Source organism: Fusarium vanettenii (assembly GCF_000151355.1).
Source record: "Fusarium vanettenii 77-13-4 chromosome 13 genomic scaffold NECHAsca_47_chr13_1_0, whole genome shotgun sequence".
NCBI classification, from domain to species: Eukaryota; Fungi; Ascomycota; class Sordariomycetes; order Hypocreales; family Nectriaceae; genus Fusarium; species Fusarium vanettenii.
In genome coordinates, this window is record NW_003315841.1 from 187,480 (window position 1) to 214,074 (window position 26,595).

Here is a 26,595-nt window from a genome sequence, read left to right on the forward strand (position 1 = left end):
TATAGTAATAAAGAGGAGGTATCCTATGCGATATAATATAATCCTTTAGATCTTTTCTTTAATTAAAGGCATTCCTAATTAATTATAGCTAAATATAATTATAACTCTCTTATTAGTAATCTTTATAGATTAGGAAGATATAAAGGTATAGCCTCGCGGCGCCGCCTAGGTATTAATCGCTATAAATAAGTCCTCTTATAAATTAAAGTTACCCTTAGGAGGAAAAATATCCTTAGGGAAGCTATAAGAGTTATTAATTAGATCTATTATATTAGTAGTAAGGCGCGGTAGCTAGACTTAATATTATAGATACTATTAATTAGTGTATAAGGGTATTAATTAGCGGTATATAGCCCCTTGAGGCTATATATCCCTCTTATATAATATATCTTATTTATACGCATGGCCGTGAAATATATCACGTGACCTTATTAATATGGCCGGCCGTGCCTGTACTGGTTCCCCTTCGAATAGCTCATGTTACGTCAGCTCACCCATGCTTAATCATCACCCTTCCACACATGTTATATAACACTGCCACTTCCTGGTCCCGTGCCTCCTTCGCCTTTCTTTCATGCATGCCTTTTCGACAATGGCGGAAGATAAACCACGTGATAAACCAATAACTACATGGGTTCGATTCGGATATCCAGAGGAGATTCCGATTGATGCAACCTTATTTCGCCCACTCAAGGCACAGGAGGATGACTGGCTTCAGGTTTGCCCTTTTTGACCAGATTGTAAGGATATCGCCTCTTACATCAATTAGATACGTTGGGGTCAAGTTGTTGAGTCTCCCGAGGAACGTATGCTTGTGGTGGCTTGGAAATACTCCCAAGCCTGGGTCAGATTTTTCGAATCAAGTCACTACCAAGAGTTGCTGGCCAATCTCGGGACGCATTCAAATGATACGCCAGTAATGCAGGTCGTCGACTTCAACAGAGATTATCCCACAAGGGCCTTGTCATCCCACACCGAAATCAGGACCGTTTATTTCCCTGTCCCAATCTCTCCGGAAACCCGCGAGGCTCTACCGAACGTTCAGGGCTTGGTGACTACGGCGGCTTACGGCCCGAGTCTGCAACATCTTAGTCCTTACGTATTACGGCCCATCTTTGGTTGGATCAAAGCGACTCAAAAATGGGAGGGGGAGGATGTTGTGGCGTGTGTGTGGATTCACACATGGAAAAGCCAGAGAACCGAAGACAAGTTTAAAACTACCGGATGGCTCGCTCGATTCAAGGATGGAAAACTGTCTAAGCCACTCGCTGTCAATCTCTTTGAACAAGACTTGAAAGATCTGGGCGCATTGGGATGGAACGACTATCACGTGAGCTTTCAGAACACTGGTTATATCCCGTAGTTGGAACAGGAACGATACTCTACGCTATACCATGACGACACGTTTCTTGTACTTGACAGATAAAACCTCTCTAGCTCGACACCTCCATGGTTTAGCTCGGTGCGTCGATACAACACAGTACTTGAAGATATCTCAGCTCTGTCCTTCCCATGGGCCGTCAGGTATTATTGACATCCTCCCTCTTCCGAGCCTCCGCACTGGCAAAGGTAAACGTCAGGTTTCTCTTTCCAAGAAGACGAGCGAGGGCATACAAGGTGTATGACTCCGGGTTGGACAAGGCTTCTTCTGTAGTCGCGTAGTTTTCTTCTTCATTGGTTCCGGTGATCCAGTCCAGATCGTCTAATAAAGCTCGTTAGGGTCCCCACCACGATATGTTCACTGATTTACTTACAGCTTCTGTCAGTTTCCGGTGTTTCATCGTTCGTCAAAACGACGTGGAAGAGTTCATGAAACAGGGTCATAGATTGGCTGACAAACTTGATGATGCTTTGCCCCGTTTTCTTGATGGTGCCAAGGTTGCCCAGGTGTTCCTTCTTGTTCACCTTTATGTTTTGTACGCAAATTGTCACGGCCGCTACCTTGAAACTACCGTGTGTGGACCCAAAGTTATTTCCATTGTTCTCGTATCTCTCCGTGCAGTAATCGCCGGGTACGTCAATGGGATACTCCTTAAGGTCCGAGGACCAGAATGGAAAGACTGGTTTCGAAAGTTAGAACCCAGGAAGGAAGTGGCCAAAGAGTTTCAGGTACGTACTCTCCTTTGGAGCATCTTGGTCCTCTGGATCCGGGATTGGCGACTGAACAACGTCGCTCACTTTGGTCGTCGTTCCCGTCTCTGGATCTGGGGCAAACCTTTCACCCGTGTCTTTGTTATAGGCTGTATCACCCCATTCCTGCTCTGGAAGAAGGTCAATACACGGTTGAAGCGTCAATTAACCAAGAATATGTGCTGTGCTTACGTTCTAGCCACTTGCTGGAGCAAAATAGCCACTGTTTACTTCCCTTAGGTATGTAATTGCCATCAATGAATTCTTTGATCAAGCCAAGTCTTTCTATTTTCAATGCCTCAGTGACCGATGGGACGACGTATGACGATAACGAATAGACAGCTTACCTCGAGCCGTTTGCCTATGACCTGCGTCTTGGGGGGGAGGGTCAAGGCCGAAAAACGTCTGCATGTATTCAGCCCCGTGCTCATTGTCGTCTGCCGCATTCTCCAGAGCTGCGTCAACGAGTCGCGTCATGTCCGACCACCATCTCCTTAGCACAGCTTTGTGACTGTCACACCCGCCGACCGCAATCAAACCCTGCTTGACTTTGAAGGCAGATTCGATTACTGCTAGAGCGGAGTGCGACAAGAGGCCAAGGATGAGAACAAACAAGACCAGATGGGGAGAGTATGAAGGCAACATGGTGGAGTCGTTGACGGCAGTAAAGCGCCTATCAAAATTGAATGCGGAAAGCAGAAAACAACTGCAAGAAAGGAACCAGAAAGAACCTGGATGGCAAAGGCTTCAGCGCAGAGGCAAACAGTGTTGATAGAGATAGTGGTCTTGGTTGCAATAGAAGACCCGGACAGATGTGAAGATATAGCACCGTAAGCCATCAGTATCTCGGGTAAGGATGAGGTTCAGTAACCCGTCCGTCTTGCCCACGGATCGGCGACAAGGCCATTTGATCAGAGGCCCCGCCAAGGTTGCTTGTTTCAAAGACATTAGATACAAGAGTATTGTGGCTTTGCCCTTGAATCTCCGCTGCGGGTGCAGCTCTGGTTTCCAGAAATAACATCTCAGCCCCTCCCCTGTTGCGTTGTAGTTGCAGCCCTGGATCTCCAGCCAACTGCGTGACCTGGGCGCCGGACACGAGAATGGGCACCCGACTTCTGCGTGGTTCACATATATGAAACTGCGAAGATTGCCTGGGGCAGGTTCGGCAGGCTGGTTGCTCAGCCCCGTTACGGCACAGTCATGATCACCAACACATCACATCCTTAACCGCCGGGACAGGTATCCCTAAGCCACGGAATCCACTTCCCGTTGGCCCATGGGCATCCTCAGAAACTTTGATCTAATTCCTTAAAAGAACAACCGCTACAGCTCGCTGTGTGTTGGTCAGGTCTGTTGGCCCAAAAAATAACCTACCTTATTTCAAACAACTGTTCATGCGCAGCCCCCTCCTTTTTGTAACTAACACTGGGAAAGACCATCATCTCACGTTCCGGTGGACAAATCACTCTACGGCAAACTAGAACGAGGCCTTTTTTCAGCTGCGAAAGGAATATCATGCCACACAACCCCAGGACCAACGACATGACCTACCCATTGCATGATAAACCAAAGTTGCATTGAAGGATTTACGCGCTTTCATATCCGCCTAACTGCCTTGTGGGATGTAGCTCGGCAGTTGCGAGGCAGAGCACTGCCCAGGCCTCGGCCTGCAATTGCTGCGCACGAGCTGTTTGAGAGTTAATCATGTCTGAATGGGTGTGATGTACGTCGGTGATCCTTTCGAAGATGACTTATCCCAACTGATAGCCATGTCAAGCAACCAACTACCTTCTCAACAGACTTTTCATGGGCAAGACGATCTTTTGCCTTGTATCTTGTACCGGTACCATCAACATGACTCTACAGGGAAACTAAAACATGTCCCATTCCAATTGAATGCTCTTGTTTTCAAGTCAGACCTCCCTGGCCTACCACAGCCAATTCTTTTCAAGTCCATCGAGTGGAGACAGATACACACTTCCTTGGCTTACTGCATTCTCCCATTGCCCTCAACCTTGCGTCCCAAAATGAGGCTTCACCTTCTGCCATGGACGTTGCTGCTCAGTATGCAGCTGACAACAGTAGCCTCCTCACCATGTAAACCTGCGATCTTCAGGCTTAGTTAACCTATCAAGGGCCGGGCTGCAACTATAATAAAGAATAGATCTCAAACATAATATAACATCATGACCCGATATTAATATAGTGGCCTAGTTAAACTTCTATAGCAGCAGAAGAGTTATACCTAGCTATATTATTATGAAAGTCTAACCTCTTATAGGTATTTTAATTGCTCTAACCTCCGTACGAGAAATAAGAGAATTATCTACCTCTTTATCTTCTTAAGCTATAATCTCTTAATACTATAGCTTTAAACCCGATGCCTATAAGAACCACAGTTAATTAAGTAATCAAAGTCACTAGGTCGTATAACTATGTCGCCGCCACCTAGTATAAGAATTAATATCTTTTACCTTCTAGCACCCTCCGTGAGATATATAGTCTCCTTCGTAATATATGATTATCGTCATTTCGGGATATCGACACAATAAGGGCTACCACGGACCAAATCATCAAGCCAGACGTCTATCTCGAGCTCGCAATCCTAGGCGGAGAGACATTCCTCACAACCTCAGAGCGCCTAGGGGCACCACAGAACCTCAGGCGCTTCATACGACACCAAGAGCTGCCGCTGCTCAAAAGTCTCAGGGACAAAGAGCCCGATAAGCACAACACAGCCTGGATCGATAGCCTGCTGGACGTGATCCAGCAGCTGAGAGAGGCCCGGCGAGAGGAAGACCTGCGTGGGTGAAGCGGGGAAGTCGGCTGTGGGGGGGGGGATCAAGGTTTTCAAGTCATTGAGTCACAGGAGTGACTCAAGGGAAGGAAGAAGGTTTCGGTCGTGAAGATAGAAAGGTTTAGGTGGTGGCTACTAGGGTAAGTCAACCTATGAGGAGTACGGGAAGGAAAATGTTAGTTAGAGCTTAAATGCAACATCTCGGCGAATTGCCAAACTTGTTGGTTAGCGCACACATCATCTTTGAACACAATGGTGTAAACCTGCATGTCCTAAAGACTCTTGCCTGTGTAACGGCAACTGTCGGCCTCTTCAACAGTGTCAGACCTGTTGCTTCAGGAAGGATGAATCCCCTGAGCATATCTGTGGTCCCAGTAAGCTACTATTGCAAAGACTCTGATTGCCCTCTAATAATTCCATCGCAGACAAAGAATGTTGCCGAGAGGGCTGCTGTCGAGAGGGCTGCAAGTGCAGCGACAACGGCATGTGCAAACCGCCACTGCCAGCCACTACCAACCCGACCACCATTGTAACTGTCACCAAGTCTGACCCTGTATCCCCTACCGCCGACCAAGATGTGTCGGGCACTTCGTCGGGAAGCCTTCAACTTCCTTCCGTAGGCATAATAGAGGACGAACCGATGCCGGGAGTCACTACCACCCTGGGCTTGTCAAACATACCCCCCAAGGTGCCCAGCACAGGGGTATCTGGAACAAGCGCAGCCGTGCCTGATACAGCTCTGTCCAGTACAGATGTGCGCACCACAGACTTGCATGGTACGGAGCTGCCTGGTGCAGACCTACCTGGTACATCTGTGTCGAGTACGGACATACCTGGCACAGAACTGTCCACTACAGACCTGCCTAGTACAAACCGTGCTGGCACAGAAGTGTCTGGAACTGCCGTACCTGATACGGGTATACCCAGCACAGGTGGCCAAGATGCCACTTCCTTGGCCACGGATACAACTGAAACCGGTATTCCAACTGTCACCACTAACTCAGATGGTCAAGTCACGACTTCTCCTAAGCAGACCATTGATCCTAGCATGCATATCCCCACCACAGTCATTACCAATCCAGACGGCCAAGTCACTACCAGCCGTCCCCATGAGCCCAGCGCTGTCACTTCTGGAACAGGCAGTGACGTGTCAACAGTTCAACCAGATCAGTCTAGCGAACCGGGCGCGGTAGATACCGGTACATTCATCACCGGCACCGATGGGCGAGTCACGACACTTCCTGCAGAGCAGACGAAAGAACCTGGCGAGGGTGCAGTTGGTACAGATTCCCAGATTTTCACCACCTTCCCCTCTGGCAAAACGCAAACTGCAACCGCTACAGTTATCAGCGACCCCAACGGTCAATTGTCTACTGATCTCCCCCCCGACGAGACCGAAACAGCCATCGACACGGCTACGATTATCACCAGTCCCGGGGGTCAGCTCTCTACTGTCGTGCCCTCAAATGAAACTGGACCTGATACTGACACTGCTACCGTCACTAAAGATCCCACGAGCCAGCCTTCAAGTGTTCTCCCTGGAGACGAAACAGAGGATGGCACTTCTTCTATCATCATCAATCCCCACGGCCCTCCCACAACTGTCGCAGTCCCGGACGGAACTAGTACTGAGACTGACACCACCACCACTAGCCCCAACAGTCAGGAGCCCACGGTCATCTCAATGGATACCTCTGTTACCACGGAATCAGATGGCCAAAGTTCATCAGATGTTCAGCCTGAAACTTCTGGGTCTGGAACGGCCACGCCAACTGTTACTACTGGCCCTGCCGATCAGGCATCAAGCCTTGCCTCATCTCACACATCGACCATCCCGGAGACGACACCCAATGGCGAGCCAGAGCCAACTGACGGCACAACTTCTGAGAATCTGAATACTGGTGGCCAACAGGTCACTAGCTCGGGTGATACTCTCTCTCAACCCACGGGTTCGAGCGACGAAGTCACGACTGTCTCTAAGCCTACTGATGGTCCAACGACTATCCCTTCGGATGGCCAAACCACAGTATCCCCGGAGCCGACAGATACAGAGGATGGCGGTCTGGTGATCGTCCCAATCACGACACCGGTCCCGAACGCTGAGCGTGACGACAACGGTATCAAGATTCCCTGCGACATATGGTTTTTCAATCTCTGCATTGCTCCAATCGAGAGCTGGGGTATCATCGTACCCCCTGGCATTCATCCCCCGTATGAGCAGCCCGTTTACTCGTTGCGTCCTGTAGAAAACTGCTAACCTCATCAGTGGGTCCGTTCCTCCCATCAAGATTGATCCCACAGCCCCAATTAAAGTCGACATTAGGGGACCCATGCCATGGCCAGAGTTTACGTATGAAAGCCATCTCATGAGTGTTTTTATTATGCCTTCAAGGCTAACCTTGTCTCAACAGTGTTGACCCAGTCGGAAACCCAACGTTTTCTGAAAGGCCTGATAATTGTGAAACTCGAACGGCTACGATGTGCGTTACCAGCACATCTTACGGAGTCTCTGTTGATGGGACTATTACGTCAACAACAGCCACAGACACTGTCTCGCAATGTAGGTCAATTTACAGCTGTGATGTTGAGGACGATGACGTCTCAAAGACCATAACCAGTGCCACCACAGCCACTACCGAGATCGAGACGTCGACTGCAGTTATGATGACCTGGGAGATATGGGATATCGATGAGTATACAGACGCAGAGCTTCACGAGATGGCGGAAGCGGCACAGTCTCGAATTGACGAGAAGTTTGGTGAACCGACAACGACGACGTCCGGGACCACAACCGAGGCCATGCCCACCCTGACCCGTTCTCCTGGGACCATCCCCTCATCGTCCGGTTTCTCTTGTGCCTCGACAGCCACTTACACGCAGTGTGGTGGCCCAGGTGGCGAGAAGGCTTGTGTCGAAAATCCAGGCTGCGCTTCCTAGGTTAACACGGAGCATGTAACAATGACCACACCGGCGGAGACACCAATCTGCAGCGCGGGATATGAAACGTACACCGCGTCGGCCAAAACTGTCGTTCCTACAAATGCGGGACCCCTTAGGTTCTTCATCCCAGTGGCAGACGAAATAGGGTCTGACTGGGACTTCACCGTCGATAGTGACGATGTCAAGGAGCTTGTCGAGTCTTGGAAGGTTGGAAACGACGACGACGACTCAATTGGGGGTGGTGATGGAGGGAGGGATATCGAAATTAAATGGAAGGTTCCTGAAGATTCGGGTAGGATTGAGATAACCTTGTCTTTTACAGACAATGCTAACATTAGAGTCAGAGGGCACATATGTCGAGCTGCAGTTTAGAGACTCGGATATCAAGGACAACACGTTCAGGTTCACCGCGTTCGAAGGTGTTGTAAGTATATCTCCCCTTTGTCGGATAGTTTGAGACTGACGTAGAAACTAGACCCCCTGTATGCCCAACTGCCAAGACGATGCAACCACCACCACCGATGTGGATGGCATGGTTTGCACGCACTTCCCTTGTCACTTTCCGGATTGCGAACAGGGCCCTGCACCCAAGCCTGAAGCTTCTTGTCTTCTGGTGGAAGATGGTGTTATTGTCCCCTTATTCTACACAGTAACGATCGTTGCAAATGGTTATAGCTGGATAGAAGACAGGGGCGACAAGCTCAAAGACGAAGAGGAGGGTTGCGGTGCCATGACGGATTGGGATGTTGACGACATCGAGAAGGAAATGAAAGCCGGCTGGACAGCTCGACATAGGTTCACTTTCATTCTACCAATAACTATCGCAGCGGGTTGCGTGGAGCGAGCGATCGCAAGCGCGGGAGGACCATCAGGGATTGAATGTGATAGCAAGCAAGGTAATCTATGGTAGTTAGGCTCGTATTCAACATAGTACAGGTAGTGAAATGGATGGCACTCGCTAGTGGGATTGCAATGGGGCAAGCCTAGATGGTGGAATGCGGTTTCTGACTCATCAGATGGCTCCCGCGAAAGCCAACCAAAGCACCTTTGCCTCCAGACCTTCCACCCGCGCTGAGATTACGGTTCCTGGGACTGGTTGTCCTGCCGTACATGTTGCTGTTTGTTTCGAGATGCATCACTAGCTGCGGATTGTTCTCACGAAGGTGACGGCATCACATCCTTTAACAACATCATGTGGTTTGATAGAGCTTGTAACATAGAACACATAGCCTATATGTGTAACACAATAGACCACTATGCTAAAGCAAAAGCAGAAGATACCTTCTGCTATTTGCAGAGGCAGGCAATTGGGCCTTCTAGTGCTGCTTGATACTGTATGTGTTATATACCAGTTACTACCTAACCCTGAAGTTGCTTTCGGAATGAATCCAAGTCAAGCACGGTTATAATCTTGTTAATCTGCTCCTTGTCAACCCAGTACATAGCATGCTCTTGAAACCGAACTCTCTTTCCGTTAGGTTCCACCCCAAACCAATTCTCAACTGGAAGCCCACTGACCTCCACGCTAGCCGCAACCTGGCCAGATTGGCCGTCTACAGCCAGATGCTTTATCTCATAATGAAGTGATTGAACAGCTTTGTGGGCACCATTCATCCAGCCAACAAAGCCTGGGGTTTCAATGGCGCGATTGTTATGAATGATTGTCGGGGACAAGAACTTCTCGGGGTTTTGACCAATCGTTCCAGCGTTGATGGTTGCAATATAGTCGTGATAGTATGTTCTCAGGTCAAGTGACAATAACGTTTGCGATGGGGTGATTTGGGTAGGAGTTGATTCAAGAGGCTGAGCATGACCATCTCGCAGGGATTTGAACTTTGAGACAAGGCCATCGGCGAACCAAATGAAGGTAATCTCTCTATATCCCAAGTTCTTTCCAGTGGCATTTTCGTCATTGTCGCTGTTCAAAACTTCCGCGGCGATCACCTGGGAGTCGACGTCGACGACGTAGTTCCCGAGCTTTGACTGTTGCCGTCTGCCGTCAGAGGCAGAATGCAACTGAGCAATGAAGGCATCGCGTTGAAGTAGGCCATTCTCGAGTTCTACAGTTGGCTGGATGTGCTCATGGATGTCATCCCAGTTTGCGGCGTTCCGATAATCAAGAAAGGTTTTAAATAAGGCCACAATCTCCTCCCTTGACAAGTTTGAGGTCATATTGAAAAAACAAAGCTTGACAAAAATAGAGTAAGATGATAATAATATTGTGCTGGCTTTAAAGAGTTAAGAGGGGTAGTGAATGGATAGTGAGTCGAGATGGGTTGGCGATGTGATGAATCTTATATAGGGTGGATAATCATCTTTAGTCAGCGGCACTCATCGGGGAGTTCAAACACCGGCCATGCCGGCAGAGTTTGTTTTATACTCATTGCCTTGATATTGCCCCCGAGGTATCCGAAATGCATTATTTTCCTTATAGACTAAAGGTTGCCCTTATTTTGAAGCTACGTGTTGGAAAGTTTATTGAGTCTTAACATAATTATATCAAGATGTGGTGGATTTTTGAGTTGTCTCGCTGTAAAACCCGCTGCGATCACTCTGGCAGATTGAGTACTGACTACCCTATACTCCACCTCAAAATTGGCAATTCATTGCTTCATAGTCAGAGACTTGACCGAATCCACTACCGTCTTTTCATAGGGCGTCCATTTCAGTCCCAGGATCTCTTCAGCTCTGGATACGTCGTAACCGAAGGATTGGAGGTTCGGATTGGGGGTGCCCCCCCAATGACCCTCTTCAGGCAGCTTCTCCCGCACTGGACTAGCAACATGGATCACAGCTTCCAAGCCGTACGATCCCAGGCCTTGGAAAGCTCCACTTGCAGCTATGTCAGGGATAACAACAAAGCCGAGCTTCTCCGAAGGAGTACTTGGGTGCGCCGCCCGAATGGCCTGCGCCTTCTCCTGAGAGCGGACAGTGGCCACGATGGAGTGACCGCGCTGCAAGAGAACGTCGATAACGTGCCCGGCAACAAACCCAGAGCCGCCTGGGTTCAGAGTCAATATAAGTAACCGGACTGATGGGGAACCGTACCAGTCAGTAGAGTTCTAGTCATGTTGGATGATCACTAGATGGAAGATACAGGATAACAAGCTGAGGGAAGCAGGATAATATGGTTGAGGGCAAAAGTAGAAGTGGTGAGTTGATTGAAGAAATTCTGGTACATGTCGGAGTGGTCTGGCCACTTAAATAACCTTACCAAGGCCCCTGTCCTAATGCAAGAGGGAGTGGCCTCTGTTCACAACCTGTTTTTCCAAGATGATTCCTCTTGAACTTGTACAAAACCGAAGGCTCCGCAAGACTCGGTGTGGGGAACAAGACGGCGTGGCAGGGCAAGCGTAGCCCAACTCGGGTGATCCCACCCTGTCCCGCCTTGCGTTAAGACATCTGCAGCCAACCAAGTCAAAGCGCTGTCATGGCAGGAATGTCGAACTAAGAGTCCGGAAGGCTAACCCCTTCAGGCATAGGTTACTGACCCCGGGCTGGCCGACCAAAATTTAGAATCTAGGTTGCCGGAGTTAAGCTTGGTCAAGGACTCGGAGAAGTGGTGGGGGGTCCGAAGCTCTCTTGTCCTCCTCTTCCTGGTCCTGTAGTTCCCTCCGTTCTCTTTCTCCTTTGTTGTCTGTCTGATTTACGATTTTATCGGTCCATAAAAATGCACTGCAACGGTCACCCCCCTTTACTATACCCTGAACCTGCTGCTAAAAGTCCAGCATAATCCATAGGTACCATACCACTAGCTCGCTCACCTCCCGGCGTAGGTACCGGTGAATTACCTTCGCTGAGCCCGCCCTTCGGAACCCTTTGTGATATAATAGTACAAAAAACAATATTATGCCGTGTGCAAAATATTCCGTATACCTCCGTTTGGCGTATTCTATATTCGGACCCCTGTCGACTCGGTCGTTCGCATGGGCTGCCCGCAAAGTATATTCCATAGGTAGTGGACACGTCCGCTCTCGAAACTGTTCTACTAACCGCCTGTATGATCACACGGCCTTTATGTTGTAGTCTCGACTTCATCGGCTAAAACCGCATGTTTGCAGCTAGTGCATGCCATCAAGTTGAACTCTGGCAGATGTACAAACGGCCCCACTGTAAAGATAGGCTGATCCACCGGTGACTCCTGGAAATTTTGGGTCCCGTCTGAGATAGTTCGGGGCGGCGTGGCGGTTTGTCCCCGATGAAGTCCGCAATCGCCAAGATTATTGGTCATACTCGCTGCTCGAGTGATTCTGTCCTACGACGAGTCAGGACTTCGATAATGTCGCTTTCTAGGATCTGATTGTTCGCTCATTTGTTTGGGGCTGCTACCACGTCTGCGTTGATGATAGTGACATCGCCATTAGTTCTAATATGAGTAGGAATTTCCTGAATCCTTAAGAATGTATGTTATTCCGCGTAAATCTTGGCTTAAATCTGTAGTAGTGATGGCTGCAGATGATTAGGAAATGCGCCGTCAAGCCCATATGTAGAATATCGCTGTACTGGCCTATGTCCGCTTTGCCATGCACGCGCGATAGTTTCTTCGGCTATGTTTGATACGTTATTAAACCGATTGAAATTTGCTAAAGGTCCACGAAGATGTTTCTCCGTGATAGCAATGGATAGTTGGCGATATAACTGAGTCCCGACCCTGAATGATATCCCGGGAACCCAATGTGTTAACATCAGGTCATGATGTTATGATGTGTTGAAGATCTGTTCTTTATTATAGTTGCGGCCCGGCCCGGCCCTTTATGGGTTAACTGAGCCCGAAGATCGATATCCTGGGAACTGTCATGCTCAATTGTTTGAGGTCTTCCGTAAAGATTTTGCCGACCAAGAGCCGCACCTTGATGCGAGTGCAAACAGCAAACTGTTGGCAAAGTTATGATGGAAGTATTCGCGCAGGATCGCGTATATAATAGGCCGTATGTACACGAGGTATCGTTATATTAGCAGTGCGACTGGTGGGGAGATGAATCTTGCAACTTGAAACTCCTTATTAGTGGTTAGGCACGCTTTATGGTGTCGAGTAATCAAAGGCATTCTTCCCCCGTAGAAGGTAATACCCCTAAGCCGTGAAGGTGTGTTATAGTATGTTATAGTCGGCAACTCTGATATACGAGCTCCTTGTCCACCATCCAGTTGCGTCAGGAACATCAACCGTTGGCTCTGCCTGGTCGCCTGTTTTAAGGCCTCTCGAGCGAGGCCATGAAAACTGGTTATGGATAGATACGAATTTCCGTCCCATGAAAGTACTTTACCCTGCAAAGTCCCGGATCGAGTTAGGCGCTACTTGTAGAAATAAGCGCTTTGCTGAAGTCCCCTGTTGCGTCTGCTGATCATTTGTACGCATAACCTAGGACCGGAGAATGTCGTTCGCTTCCTAGCTCTGGAAGGTGAAGTTGTCTTCGATATGATCTCGGAGCTAGTGCTTTCCTCTTGTACCTGTCCTGGAGATTTCCTTTCTATGCGACTTCTTTAGATGCTGCGATAGTGGTTCGTAACTTCTGGACCGTACGATGCAGTGCTTACATCTTAAACCGCGTTGCAACGCCAGATGTGGATGTGGTGGAGACCCATCAGGGCATGGAGAAAGGGTATCGGGGTCGGCAAGACGCAGAGACTGAACAAGGGAGTTGATATTACGGCCATCTGGCTTTGGAATGCCGTATTTCTCCCCGAGATGGCGTCCAACACGATTATCGTTGGTCTTTAAGGCATACCCACAGCGGATGCAGATGATGACTGAATGCGAAAAGCCATAATGCAAGTTCAGGGTCTCTAGTCTTTGCAACTGTCTCTGAGTGATTCTCTGCGTAGCCAGAGAGGTTCTGGAGGGTTGAGAGGACATGATTTTGAATGTTGATGTAGAAAGACCATGACAAGAGAAAGCATCATGGCAGACGTTCTCTGCAACTCATGCTTGCGAATGGGCCCCGTTCTCGATTAGAATACTTGAGTAGATCGTGCAGTGGACCCCTTAAGGCCATCACAATATAGGGTTACTGGCTAGAGTATTGATTGGATTGAACAGTCCTGACAACATCATGCATATTGTTCGAGATCATAATTACTATTATGAGTAAATGTGCTATGTTCCGGCGCTGCCGATCTAACTTACCCTATTTGGGCGAACACAATTTATCTCTCATGGATATTATTCATTTCCCAAATGAGTACTCAGGTTATTAATAACGGTGGCTCGTTCGCCTGCTTGAGCTTGGCACTATAATTCCCTGTTGGCTGCCCTCACGAGCCAACCTCTTCCCTGGACAGATATCTCAGACCACATTCGTTGCTGAAAGCGGGGTCTCTCTCCGTTAATCAAACCCCGACTGTCAACTCATCGTATAGGCGGCTCGGGTGTTAAATAAGCCACTTTGCCTCTTGTAAGGCCAACACAAAGTCACCACCCTCTCACCATCCCTCTCAATTCGCACTCACCGCACTCACACTATCATACCGAATCGTCATGGAAGACTTTGGCCCCGTTCCTGAATCTTTACTTGATTTCTCACCCCCTCCGAACACTCCTCCTCATTTTCTCGTACGTCATGAAGGCCAGAGGTGGGTGCGCAAGACGCTCAGGGATCTGAACCAGCGGTCGCGCTGGCACGACCGCCGGTTCACCTGGGGCTTCACCATCTTCCGCACCGTCTATACGCCCGAGTCGGATGAGACGTTTCCTAGAGTTATCGAGGAACTCAACCAGCTCGCACGCCAGTACGTCTTCGATGACCTGCGAAGCCGCCGTGAGCCTGGCCAAGAGCCCTTCGATCCTCGCCCCAATGAGGAACTTGCCCGACGATTCTACTGTGATATCATACAAGATGCCGCGTCGTTGGATGGAGCAAGCCCAGATGAAGTGGGCAGACGCTTTGATGCCTGGGTCACTGAGCATCATCTGCAGCCACCACAACCCGTCATCAAAATGGGGCGATTTTGCGTCTGTATTATGCTAGACCAGCAGGGTATCGACCACTTCCTTCAAGTAAACAGGGACAAAAAGTCCTTTGACCGCGCCCAGTATGATCTTTATGTCAAGGTCGTGACTGAGTTCTCGCATGAGAATGAAGAAGGGGAAGATAGGCTCTGGATGCGAGTTGGTATTCGCGGGCAGTTGTGGTCATTTGCTTGTGATTGGCCTGATATGGATATTACTGAGATAGGAGTGGAGGGCGAGACGGAGAGGATTCGGAACTGGTATGGTTGGCGTTGTTGAGTTTCCTCTGCCTAAGGGGACGGAATGTTGGGTATGGTAGCGAAGAGGATAGTTTTTGGCACAATTGTTCATTAGAGAATGTTTGCCTACCAACAGTTTTGAACGGCGTCTTGAATACACAGACAAACAAGGCATTTTCAAACATGTCAATGATGGCTAAGATGATGGCCTTTGTTGAGAAGCGTCATGACAGTGTCATCGCCGGCTCCGAATTGAGGCATCTCTCCATCTTGAGGTTCTGCGCAGAGGATCCGGCCAAAAGAATTTCCCCCAGAGTTTAGGTTGCTGCATTCGCGGTTGATCCAGGGGTTGAGTCTCCGCAAGCTGCCGGGACTCAAGCCCTCGTTCTTCTCGATGGCGGTGCAGTTACTCTTTTGTGAGTACTTGACGAGTCTGGCGCATGCGAGGGGGAGACAGAGCTCAGTACCAGCAGGAATACTGCCGCAATCATGGATGGCCGAGTTGAGGTTGTACAAGGCGGCAGGAGCAAGGTTGTTTTTCAAGGCAACCTTCTCGCAGGTACTTTCGCCTTTACTAGCGCGGTAAATGTTGTCGGATGTTTGCCGCATGTCCTGTACACGAGCTTCAGATCATCCTGGAACCATTCATCGTAGACCAAGTATGAACTGCTCTGCATCATGGCGAGTTTATTTATGTAACACTCGGAGCACACTTCGGAACGAGGCATTTCGTCGATTCTATCCACCTCGGTGAACTTGTCAATGATGTCTGTATGCACGCGTTAGGAGACGCTTCAGAAGCAAGCTTGCCATCTCGTCACTTACCATTGCAGTACTCTCCCGTCTTGCTATCCTTGACGCATGTCTCATTCACTCCAGCCCACATGCGTCCTCCCCGTGTCGTGGGCAGCTGCCGAGAAATGTTGTACCCCTGGCACCATGCCTCGACGCCGTTGAACCAATCTGCGAGAGACTTGCCACAGGACTTGCCGCATATGGACTCAGTAAGAGCCTCATTGTCCTCTTCGACACATTTTTGATCATAGTCGGAGAACCACGAGTAAAGCCCTGCACCCAGTACGTAGATGGCAGAAGAATCTATGATGCGTAGCGCCCAAGAGCTGTAGCAACCCACGCGATCAGTCTTGCAGTCTTGAAAAGAGGGGTCGTCGGGGAAGTGGCCGATGCGGAAACGCGAAGGGGCTCTGGGTACAGGCTGATAGTAAGGTGGCTCGGTCTCGATCATGCCCATGAGGATGTTCTTAGCTCTAGTAAGCTGGTATTGGTACAGGGTGCTGTGCTCGGATGAAGTCGCCCATAGCCAAGCTCGCTGGCTCTCGATTAAGATGCCTCTTGCTGCGTACACACTTATCTGGGTCTGTTTTGGATCGTCAATGTCGTGGTCTGCGACCTATCCCCAGACATTCTCAAGGTAGGCCGTCGAGCCCGACGTCAAGTGAAGAAGCATGGATGCCGCTTTGCATTTGGGGTCAACAGAACCTGTGCTCTTTGTATAATCTGGGATCTGCAAGTTGGATCCAGCGGCGCCTCCAACCCGGAAATGGGAATCTGCATCGTGACGGTTAGTTATTGTTTGCTGGTTGCTTAATATCCTGGAGAAAGCTCACCCCACATTCCCATAGATCCTTTGGTCGCTTCTTGGGCGTTCCACTGCATGAGAATGGCTCCTGCTGTTGGTCCAGAGACAGTAAAGAGCATGTCTTGGATCTCAATAATGCTTGGCGCGTCTCCTGGCCGTCCAACCTGCACGGCCATGTGCGGATTACGCTCATCCTCAAACCCGGACCCGGTGGTCATGATTTGCGACTATGCTTGACCAATAATTCTAGAGCCCATGGGAATACGTAGTGTGTCCTTGATGATGTACACGCCATAGGGGAAGGAGGCAATAGAAGATGTGTTGGCATCCCCATCTAGGATCGAGTTAAGAACAGCAGTGTCGTCAGTCTTTCCATCGCCCTTGGCCCCAAGAGCCTTGACGTTCATGACCTTGTTATTGGGAACGTTGTAATACTTAAGCCGCCTTCTGGTGAAGAGGAACACTTAGACAGGGACGCAGGGGTGTATACGAGGCTTGTTGGTTCCAGCACCAGTGTTGGTAGTTGTCCATGACATGTTGAAACGGTCCTCTGCAATCAATGGAAAAGGGATTGAAGACGTGAGTGGTTGCTCCTGAGCACGGAAGTATGAGAGTGATTAGAAGGAGCCAGAATTGTCGACAGACAGGCCATTAGCAATCACTCTCTGACGTTGCCAAGACTGTTGGTCGATCAAGCAATGTGGCTATGCTAGTCCATCTCTGGAAGCACGGCAGTTATTTACGACAAGCAATTGTATATCTATCTACCTTATTAGATCAGTCTCGAGATGCTATTGCCTACCAAACCCGTTTTCTTTCCCTGTCACCTTCAAAGGGCATCTTCACAATGGAGATGTTGTCACGCCTTACCTGAGGGGAAAGAGGGGGCGATAGGTATTTGCCACTACCTAGTGATACTAAAGACAGGGTATGAACTAGCCTGCCTATTAAGTGCTATTTTTTTTGGAATTTAACTAACTATCCTCAACCTCACTGCTGACATTGACACCATATTGGACAGCTATCTGAATAATCTGGATTCGCCTATTGGCTCATATACTTCCGTCACGATCTGATATGGTCCATCTCTGAAGGCTCGTCGTCATCTTGGTCGGACGTAGAGTCATCGTTGCTAAACGGTGGGAAGAAAGTGGCAGGAGACGGCAGTGAGGCTGGTGCCAGCCTCTCGGTGCGCTCTGATAGATACTCAATCTCGACGGGCCGAGGTTCTTCGTTTGACTTTCTCTTTGAGCTTTGGCCGAGACAAGAGGCTGGCATCGTCGCTGGTTGAGAAAATGTCCCTTCTGTGCTGTCGATTGATCTCCCACTTTGACACTTGGAAGTCGATAGGAGGATATCTTGCTTAGGCCGCTTAGTATCAACAACCACCACAAAGTGGTCTTCCGGGAGAACGCCGCCAAGCCCACAAGGTTCCAAGGTTTGATACTCTATGTGCTGCCGATCGTTGTTCCAAATTAAATCAAGCCCGATATCACTCAAGTGCTCACCTTCGTCGCTTGTTAGACCCCGAGCTCCATCATTGTCCTCGTTCATGTCTGAACACTGCTGATGTAGGGCTTGGCCTCTATCAGTCAAAGGGTTGTAGTTGATGAAGGATCCAGACATTGTTATTTGAGGAGACCGAGCGAATTCTGATGACTCCTGAGGATCCTTTTGGGTTTGGCCACTTAGGAGCGTGTGAGCGGTCGCCGACACATCACTCGGATCACCAGACAGGTCGGTATAAAATGGTGCGCCGGTGTAAAAGATGGCAACACCTCCGTGGCGTTGCTTTTTGTGAGTCGGCCTCCCGAAGCTATTCGGGCCGCAGCTTGATTTGCAAGGATTGCCGCCTTCCGCAGGTTCCAAAGAAACATGTGTCCCTTCCAGTGAACTGTACCCACCGGATGAGTCCTGCTGAAGGAAGAGTGGCTTGTACTGGAAGCTCTCAAATGGAACGCAGAGCTGCGGGGCCAATTGAGGCACATCCTTACTTGAGCTGCCGCATTGGAGCTCATCGTCACTGGAATGACCAGTCTTATGGCGCCTGTGTTTCTTCTCCGAACCGTCGAGGTTGTCGATAGAAGGACTTCTCAGTAGATTATAACCGGACTTGTCGCTACTGAAATTGGTACCTTCGAATCCACGCCATCGAATTTTGCTCCCGTCAGGAGACAACTGAAATTTGGTACTGAGCTCTGAGACGGCAGAACGAACGAGGTTCGGTGTTACGCTAATCATGTGAATCTGGGCCATGTTGCACAGTAGGTTCAAGTACACCCAGCCCTGGGCGTCAGGATGGGCGTCCTGGATGCTGGGCTGTTGGGGCAACAACTCGGGTGGCATTAGACCTAAATGCCGGATGTATTTCATGTTCTCAGATGGAATCTGAGTCCTATCGGGGTCTAAATCACGGGCTTGCGTGGGTCGTTGCTCCGGTAGATGCGGCACTGGGGGAGCCAGGTCGGTATCAGAACCTCCGGTGTCCATGTGATCCTCTGTTGGATTAGAAGGCAACCCATGGGCCCCTGAACAACTCCTATTGCCCAGGAGCTGAGATCCTTGCTCCAAGGAGAGGATATTTGCCTCCCGGGCAGGCTCGCTTCCAAGAGTAAGCGCTTCGTAGGCTGTTGATGACCTCGTCGTCTGTGTGTCCGTTCCAACAACAAAGCTGCCACCCGGCCGCATAGGCGGCTTTTTTAGTTTGAGACGACCGCTGATGTTCCCAGTGAAGAGTTGTTCCAGGCGGTGAACAACGAGATCTTTCCGCTCCTTGTCGGTCATGATCACGTCTTGCGGGTAGAGCCCATCGGGAATGTCTGTGAGAAAGGTCTCCATCTTTTGAGTTGGTGATTCGGCTGAACCCATGGTGGGACGGCTGCGGTTGGATCCTGGGGAGGATGAGGTATGACTTAGCTGGGCTCTGGATCCGAGGTATACGTGATCGCGTTTGTGGAACGATGCCTTTTTCGCCCGCAGCGATAGAATATCTGGGGATACATCGAGATTGGCGGCAAAGTCTCTCAGAACAGCCTCAAGCTCTCTCTTCTTCTGTTCGTGCAGCCCATGAATCTTGGTCTCAAACAGCATGTCTTTACGAAGCCTATGCGGACCGATTTGCTTGTAGGACTTTAGTTCCTCCCTCAGCTGTTGAATCTCGATTGTCAGGTCGTCGATGATACTGCGGTAGCTATCAATACTGCTGCTATTCGCAGGACTAGGTTCCGGAGGACCGAGCTTGTATTGTTTATAGGAGCATGGAGTCTCTGAATTCGACGAATCAGATTCTTTCTGGAAGAAGGGGGGGTCAACTGTAACCTTGCATTAGTATTTTTCGAGATATTTCTTCATCAATAGAGGTAGTTCATACCGTCCATGGTATTGTTATCGATAGCAGCCACCGGATTCTGGTTCGCGTGGTCAAACCATTCCTGCGGGTCGCTTTGTTTAGTCTCATGGCTCTTGTTGGAGGAGGATACTTCGATGTCCGCGTTTGGCGGCGTTTGGCGGGTATTAGCTCGGGGGTGAACCAACCGACAGCGTGAAGGAAGATTATATTTGTCAGGGAAATTAAGAGAATGATCGGCTGCCGGCAGCTGGGTTCCATGTGAGCTATTTTGATCAGGGGCCATTTTCTGGAAGCGTGCGTCAAGTTGAACAAGGATCTAATGGACGTGTGCAGATTCAGCAATATTCCTCTTTGACTGTAATGTGTGTCAGAGCCCATCTAACTTGACATGGAGCAAATTGAATGGATAAGTTACGCAAATGGCGCCTCGGGGAATGCGTTTCATGGGATAGACGACCCGCGGCGAGCGAGTATGGTAAAGCTTTTAGATATATGGGGGAGCTGTCGAATCCAAGAGCCCAGGTCCGCGGGGGAATTTCCAAAAAGGTGGCAGAGCTGCGCCGGAATGCTACTTCATGAGCCAGGCTCTGCTAAAGTTGGTTGAAAGGCGAAAGATGTGGGCAGCAAAAGGCGGCCAGGAGTGTGCGGGGCTACGAACCAGATGGAAATCACGTGGAGCATGGGCGAAGCTTGGAACCGCAAGTGTATGATGAAGCCAAAAACCACCACCAACAGAATTGCGGGCACGCGGTTATGGACAAAGAAGTACATAGCCAATGAGAACTAGAAAAATATGTTTTAGACTGCTCGAATATGGAATTTCCACAGCTTGAGTAGAATGACAAGACATCTATTTACTGCTCTCCGGCTTCGTACCTCCAGGTTTGTGCTGACTTTCAGAAGCGATCTCCTCTTTAAGGTGGCTATCAGATCTCGGCTCGCCAGTCCCTATTTCATCGCGAGAATCTTGATTGGCGCAGTCCCCCACGTTACTGGAGCTTGGAACGGGAGCTAACGGATGGGATATGTTCTCCCTGAGGGGATGTTCCATGCCGGTAGTGACAGTGCCGATGTCCGAAGACGTCCGAGCCCGTGAGAGCGCAAAGTCGCCTGAATCGAAGTACTTTCTTTCCTTGCATTGGTAGCCAGGTTAGCCTGGCTTGTGAATTTATAGGATTATCAGTACCTCTAATTGACCATGTAGAAGATTTGGTGCCTTTGGCTTCTTTGGTGAGATGCCATATAAATGGTGGGCACGCTTGCCCTTCTCTGTAGGGGTTTCAGTATCTTTCGGTGAACCCATACTCGCAAAATAATATGCAAGTTGGGATGAGTAGAAGAGCAGGGCGGGGCAGGGCAGGAAAGTCGAGACACTATGGCTGGAGTAGATAAGAGAGGATTGTTCAGAGGAGTGAGTGCATGGGTAGCACATGGGAAGGTATGGAAGGTTTCCCCGCTCAACCGAGCAATGACGTATCTACAATCAGTCTCGACCGTTCTCGCACGGCAGCCTGCAACCCACATGTCAACTATAAACTCTGGCTGGCACCCCCAACTGGGTCATGTTTTCGATGACAACCATTGTGACCTCAAATTCCTACTCTTCTGTCCAAAGACCATGAAATAAAGTCTGGTATTACTATTGCACACTGCTTACGCCAGAGTTGGAGGAATGCGAGACTGGGAATTAGATGATTGAGAACTTCTTTGAGTAGATTATTCTTTACCTCGTATACGGTTTGAAGCTGGAGATATCACCTGGATAAGAAGGGCATTGTACTGTAATGTGGATCGTACTGATTACGTCATGGGAACGTAACAACGGTCATATCATGCATCCCTTGATCGGCATTTCAATGCTGATCTCTCCTCCCATCTGCCGAAGAATCAGCTGCGCCGGTCATCACCTGATAACCCCCTGTTCGAACCATGCGGCTAGTGGAATCAGCGGATTGCCAAGGACACGACTTACGTGTCAAGGCAATGTCCATTGGCGGTTTAAATGCAGCCATGTTACGTTCAGGCTACTGCCTAAAGCGCCCTAGTGCGGCAATAAAGCGGCTATGCCATGAGTCTACTTCCAACCAAAAAGAGGGGTAACGCATTAAGCTTGGTCAAGGGCTCAAAGAAGGGGGTGGGGGTAGACTTCTGAGCAACCCAACGGAAATAACACAGGTAACGCATTAAGCATTACCAACCAGCGGACACACAACGAGGGCGTCCCCGTCTTCATCCACCAAGGTCCGGAAAAGACCATCGCCGACGGTATTCACAACGACTACAGGCGGATCAGGCTCGTTGACCTGGACGGGCACGGCTTCTCTTCCCCTGAGCCGTGTCTCGTACTAACTAATCTTTGCCTTTCAGTGACGGCAAGGATGACTATTCATACATGGACGATATAGCGGTCTCCAGGTGTGGCACAACATGAAGAAACTTATCAGATTCCAGCCTCAACAAGGGCACGAATAAGAACGACGTCAACGGCTGGCTCTGGGAGCCCGTCAATAGCGGCAAGGTCCTCTCCTTCCCCTCGGGCGTAGCAACAGGTCGACGGGTATGTGAATAGAACACCAAGTGTCGTTTATTCGAGGGTAATACTGAATATGTTGAGTAGAAATGGATCTCCGACTACTTCAACGTCGACGCCAAGAGCGGAAGGATGGACCTCTACTGGAACAGCCTCAAGGACGTCGCTAAGGACGAAGATCCAGTTCTACGACGTCAATGGGTATATGCGAGACTATCTGGCCGTGAGAGGCTAGAGAAGTGACGGCCTGGCTGACTACGTCTGGACACAATCCGTCGACGACGCCGTCCGCGTCTGGCTCAACCAGTACCCCAAGGCGGGAGCCATCGTCGCCTGGCTCAACAGCTGCGCCGAGGACGACCTAGCACCCGAGCTAATCCTCATCGACACGCCGCCCGTCTGCAACAAGGAGAGCGACTTCCCCGGCCACGTCAAGATCGAGAAGTAGTGGGCGACGGAGCCGCCAGTCGTGTGCGACGACTGGTTCGGCAACATCGACAAGCGCGTCACCGACGGCTTCAACGACCAAAAGCTGGGGAAAGACGACTATAACCACAAGGTGCGCTACCGTGTCCAGTGGCGCAAGGGCTGCAAGACGGAGCTCAATGGCCGCAAGGACATGGACGTCCTCAACCCCGTGGAGGACTACAGCGTGCGATGGCGGAACGCGTTCCAGATGCCATGGGAATACTCTACGTAGGCCGAACCTCCTATGCTTGACTTTCTGCTAACTACTTCTCTCAGGCTGGGATGAGAATAATGGTGTTAGAGCTTACCAAGATATGAGATGTCGTCGGTATTCAATCGAGGCCGGCATTTAGTCTTGGCCTAGCATCGGTGTTTATGTACTACTTGATACAATTTCGTAGTTGATAGAATGGTGATGCAATCGTGTTCTTTTATCGTGAGGGCGAGCGTCAAATGACTGAGAAGTCTTCCTCATGGAAAGTATTTGTACAAGAACGGGCGGGACAATATATTCTTAATATGCTTATTGCTCGCTAAGAACCTCCTGAATCGCCCGACCTATAGGAGCCCATATTGGCTCAGGATCTGTTTGTAGGGCTACATCCATATTGTTATGGCAGATTGCAACAGAAATCCTCTGTTTAATATCCGCCCATGCAATAGAGCCACCAGCCCCAGGGCTATAGACGATCTCACGATGAGTACCGACGAGTGGATCAGAAGCTCCTGGCTCTCCGCCGAGCCAGAACCCTGCTGCTCCGAACCAGGTAGGAAATGGAAGTAGTTCATCCGCATCATAAGCGCCCTCCCTAAAGCGCAAAAAGCTCCTCACTCGCTCGGGAGAAAATAGCCGAACTCCATCTAGCTCCCCGCCCTCTGCGATCATAGCAAATACTCGAGCGATTGCGGTGGCGGTACCAATAGCTCCAGCCCCTGGGTCTATAGTTTGCTGGACAATCTTGAGATTGTGGACATCGGAACCGGGGAAAACGGAGGGAGGCGAGGTTCCGTGCTGGTCTTCGAACAACATTTTATTGCCGCCATAAAGTGTCGCTACCCTTCCGAGTTCGCTATCTGGTACGCCCAGGAATAGGTCGTCGGTGATTCCAAGTGGAGTGCAAAGCTCATCCGTCATGAATTGACCAAACGAACGTTGTTGTGGGTCAGTTCGGCGGACGACCTCGCCAAGGATCCAACCCCAAACCAAGACATGGTAGACATTGGCTTTTCCAGGCGGGTATACTGGAGTGAAATTGGCGATCTGTTGTACCATCCAGTCCCAGTCTGCCATTAACTCTGGTGTAACGCCAGTGGGCATCTGTGGTATGCCAGAACGATGAGATAGCACCTGCTGGATGGTGATGCCGTGCTTCCCATTGACGCCGAACTCAGGCCAGTGCTTCGCTATTGGATCCTCAAGTCGTAGCAGACCGCGTTCAGCCTGAAGGTGGACTGCTAATGCAGTGATGCCTTTGGTGACGGAAAAGATAGAAAAGAGGGTTCGCTCGTCCGTAGGAGCCTTTGTTGCCACATCTTTTTCACCAGCAAAGGCATTGATGATAAGTTTGCCGTGGTAGTAGACTGCAACAGAAACGCCTTTTTCACCACGGTCAAGGACGCTTTGTAATGCTTCTTGGATACGGAGATCGAAGGCTGGTGCTTTGGGGGGCATGATGAAATTGAAGAAGTGAGTTTTGAATGTGGACTTGTCTGGTGAGTAGATGGAGGGTGATGTTCCTGTTTATGCTCGATAATTGCCACGATAACGGTTCCCTGGTTCCTGATGCTTACCGGGACCAGATGTTCATTGATACTACTTTCTTTCGTCCGTGGAGCCCGTGAAATCCGTGGAATCCGTGGAATCCTTAGCAAACGGACGAACATGGACTAGCGACGTATCCTGCAACAGGCGGCACATCGGGTTTGGCTACAACACGACCTCCGGAGATGATGCACGAAATATCCCGAATTCCGAACCAGGAACAAGCCCAGCTCTTCTACGGAGTAAAACTTCGGAATGGACGGACCCCGTACAGAGCTTCGGGGGTTGTTACGTGAGACTCCCGGTAATCGGGGAAGTCTCAGGTAGACCAGTCTAAATTAGGAAGACCACGGCGCGTGCCGGAAAGGAAGGTGGCAATAGCCTCAGGAAGAATACAAGCCATACACACAGATTGAGGTCATCCACAAGGATAGCCCTACGTTCCACAGCACATGTCTCGACTTTCATAAGCCACAAAGAGTTCAGGTGAGTCCGAAACTGAAATCGTCTCGATGTAAGTGTTAACTAGCTAAGATCCCTACCCTGCGGTGTAAGATATGAGATGCCATGGAAGGTCAACGGGCATTCTTGGCCACAGAGCTCTTTCAACTGGCGAGAGCGCGCCTAGGAAAAGAATGGTCCCCGGCGGAGTGACAAATGTCTGTTGCAACAATATAGCAAAGTTATGAAGCTTTGGTATCAATCACAGCAATAACCAATCAGCTATGTACGGTAGATGATAAGACTGATCAAGGCGAAATCATCCCTTCCGACTGCTTAACTCCTTCCAAAGGATTCAGGTAGTCCCTCCGCCTCACAGTAAAAGCCTCGACATCAATCAGGCCCAGATCAGTGAAAGGCTCATCAAGACTCCCAGCCTTGATGGACACTGTGTCCGGAAAGGCCTCGGGCTGGCCATAGAGTGCTGAACCGCAGTCACCGCAGAAGTCGGTATGGTATGACATTTTCGAATCTGCAATATAAGTGTGACACTTGGTGGCCCCTATCAGAGAGAAATCAGCTTCATTTCATCTATACCTTTGACAGACAATCGTACCCTGAATGATCTTGAAATCTTTACAAGCGATAATAATATTGACACTGAAGGCACTGGCGGTGCGCTGTGTTGCGGGTGAGCATATTGGAGTATCAAGAACTGGGAAGAGCGTATACTTTCTGACAGTTCAGGCAGTGGCAGATAGCCCTAACTCCAGAGTCGACTGTCCTATATGTCAGTTATTTTCATCTTGATCGTGCACACGGCTGAAGTATGATCCAGGGGTTGCAAGACGATTCTTACTTTCTGCCGTATACCTAACAGCATTACAGGCACATCCTCCTGTGACAGTCATGATGCCAACAAAAGTATTTCGCTAGACGCGGTGGCAGAATCAGGATATAAAGTGATGATATATTTAATTTGAGGTCATTTCAGCATATCGCAAGCCAAAATTACTCCCATAGCAGTCAGTGTCAGTCAAGATTCTTATATTCCAGTCTAGGACGCATTGGATCTTCTCCATGACACCCAGAAAACAATAATCCCCGGAAATCGTAAGAGGCCGTCGGAACAATTACGTCAGTCATGAATATCTGCCAGGTTTTCGGGCATCGGATTTCAAACATCGGCAGCTGTTGAGGATCAAAGCCGTGGGCCCTTCGGGTTTCGGATTAGACCATCGGTTTTGAGTCTCGATCTTCTCATGTATTTCCGAAATCGAGTAACAATCTTCCAAAAGCAGTGCATCACGGTACCGTCACCCAAATGATATCGGGTCAGGTAGAAAGGCTTGGACGGGCTCCTACATACGGTTCGGAATGATTTTAAATATTT

General features: G+C 49.6%; 10 protein-coding genes across 10 annotated transcripts; 3 read left to right on the top strand and 7 right to left on the bottom strand.

The window, feature by feature from the left end:
* Nucleotides 1–592: 592 nt before the first annotated feature.
* Nucleotides 593–1,513, top strand: NECHADRAFT_102183 (uncharacterized protein; the record flags this gene model as incomplete). The annotated part of the gene is made up of 2 exons (XM_003041341.1): nucleotides 593–718; nucleotides 770–1,513. The coding sequence occupies 2 exons, from the start codon at nucleotides 593–595 to the stop codon at nucleotides 1,361–1,363; spliced, it is 720 nt and encodes a 239-aa protein (XP_003041387.1). The 3' UTR covers nucleotides 1,364–1,513.
* Nucleotides 1,514–1,520: 7 nt separating this feature from the next.
* Nucleotides 1,521–2,775, bottom strand: NECHADRAFT_87979 (uncharacterized protein; the record flags this gene model as incomplete). The annotated part of the gene is made up of 4 exons (XM_003041380.1): nucleotides 1,521–1,702; nucleotides 1,755–2,060; nucleotides 2,118–2,261; nucleotides 2,478–2,775. The coding sequence occupies 4 exons, from the start codon at nucleotides 2,773–2,775 to the stop codon at nucleotides 1,521–1,523; spliced, it is 930 nt and encodes a 309-aa protein (XP_003041426.1).
* A 6,344-nt stretch (nucleotides 2,776–9,119) lies between these two features.
* Nucleotides 9,120–10,039, bottom strand: NECHADRAFT_64789 (uncharacterized protein; the record flags this gene model as incomplete). The annotated part of the gene is made up of 1 exon (XM_003041381.1): nucleotides 9,120–10,039. The coding sequence occupies one exon, from the start codon at nucleotides 10,037–10,039 to the stop codon at nucleotides 9,227–9,229; it is 813 nt and encodes a 270-aa protein (XP_003041427.1). The 3' UTR covers nucleotides 9,120–9,226.
* Nucleotides 10,040–10,470: 431 nt separating this feature from the next.
* NECHADRAFT_87982 (uncharacterized protein) lies at nucleotides 10,471–10,937 on the bottom strand (the record flags this gene model as incomplete). The annotated part of the gene is made up of 2 exons (XM_003041382.1): nucleotides 10,471–10,868; nucleotides 10,916–10,937. The coding sequence occupies 2 exons, from the start codon at nucleotides 10,935–10,937 to the stop codon at nucleotides 10,471–10,473; spliced, it is 420 nt and encodes a 139-aa protein (XP_003041428.1).
* A 3,546-nt stretch (nucleotides 10,938–14,483) lies between these two features.
* Nucleotides 14,484–15,050, top strand: NECHADRAFT_18558 (uncharacterized protein; the record flags this gene model as incomplete). Its single annotated transcript, XM_003041342.1, has 1 exon — nucleotides 14,484–15,050. A coding segment is annotated over one exon (567 nt), but the record flags the coding sequence as incomplete, so codon positions are not given.
* A 188-nt stretch (nucleotides 15,051–15,238) lies between these two features.
* NECHADRAFT_87984 (uncharacterized protein) lies at nucleotides 15,239–16,870 on the bottom strand (the record flags this gene model as incomplete). Its single annotated transcript, XM_003041383.1, has 5 exons — nucleotides 15,239–15,664; nucleotides 15,766–15,821; nucleotides 15,878–16,430; nucleotides 16,476–16,621; nucleotides 16,681–16,870. 5 exons carry the CDS (start codon nucleotides 16,868–16,870, stop codon nucleotides 15,239–15,241), a joined length of 1,371 nt encoding a protein of 456 aa, XP_003041429.1.
* Nucleotides 16,871–17,717: 847 nt separating this feature from the next.
* Nucleotides 17,718–20,284, bottom strand: NECHADRAFT_87985 (uncharacterized protein; the record flags this gene model as incomplete). Its single annotated transcript, XM_003041384.1, has 2 exons — nucleotides 17,718–19,963; nucleotides 20,023–20,284. The coding sequence occupies 2 exons, from the start codon at nucleotides 20,282–20,284 to the stop codon at nucleotides 17,718–17,720; spliced, it is 2,508 nt and encodes an 835-aa protein (XP_003041430.1).
* A 2,109-nt stretch (nucleotides 20,285–22,393) lies between these two features.
* NECHADRAFT_87986 (uncharacterized protein) lies at nucleotides 22,394–23,231 on the top strand (the record flags this gene model as incomplete). The annotated part of the gene is made up of 5 exons (XM_003041343.1): nucleotides 22,394–22,416; nucleotides 22,453–22,558; nucleotides 22,619–22,732; nucleotides 22,767–22,928; nucleotides 22,980–23,231. 5 exons carry the CDS (start codon nucleotides 22,394–22,396, stop codon nucleotides 23,229–23,231), a joined length of 657 nt encoding a protein of 218 aa, XP_003041389.1.
* Nucleotides 23,232–23,522: 291 nt separating this feature from the next.
* Nucleotides 23,523–24,671, bottom strand: NECHADRAFT_87987 (uncharacterized protein; the record flags this gene model as incomplete). Its single annotated transcript, XM_003041385.1, has 1 exon — nucleotides 23,523–24,671. One exon carries the CDS (start codon nucleotides 24,669–24,671, stop codon nucleotides 23,523–23,525), a length of 1,149 nt encoding a protein of 382 aa, XP_003041431.1.
* Nucleotides 24,672–25,299: 628 nt separating this feature from the next.
* Nucleotides 25,300–26,113, bottom strand: NECHADRAFT_87988 (uncharacterized protein; the record flags this gene model as incomplete). Its single annotated transcript, XM_003041386.1, has 4 exons — nucleotides 25,300–25,422; nucleotides 25,580–25,764; nucleotides 25,819–25,917; nucleotides 26,062–26,113. 4 exons carry the CDS (start codon nucleotides 26,111–26,113, stop codon nucleotides 25,300–25,302), a joined length of 459 nt encoding a protein of 152 aa, XP_003041432.1.
* Between the last annotated feature and the right edge of the window lie 482 nt (nucleotides 26,114–26,595).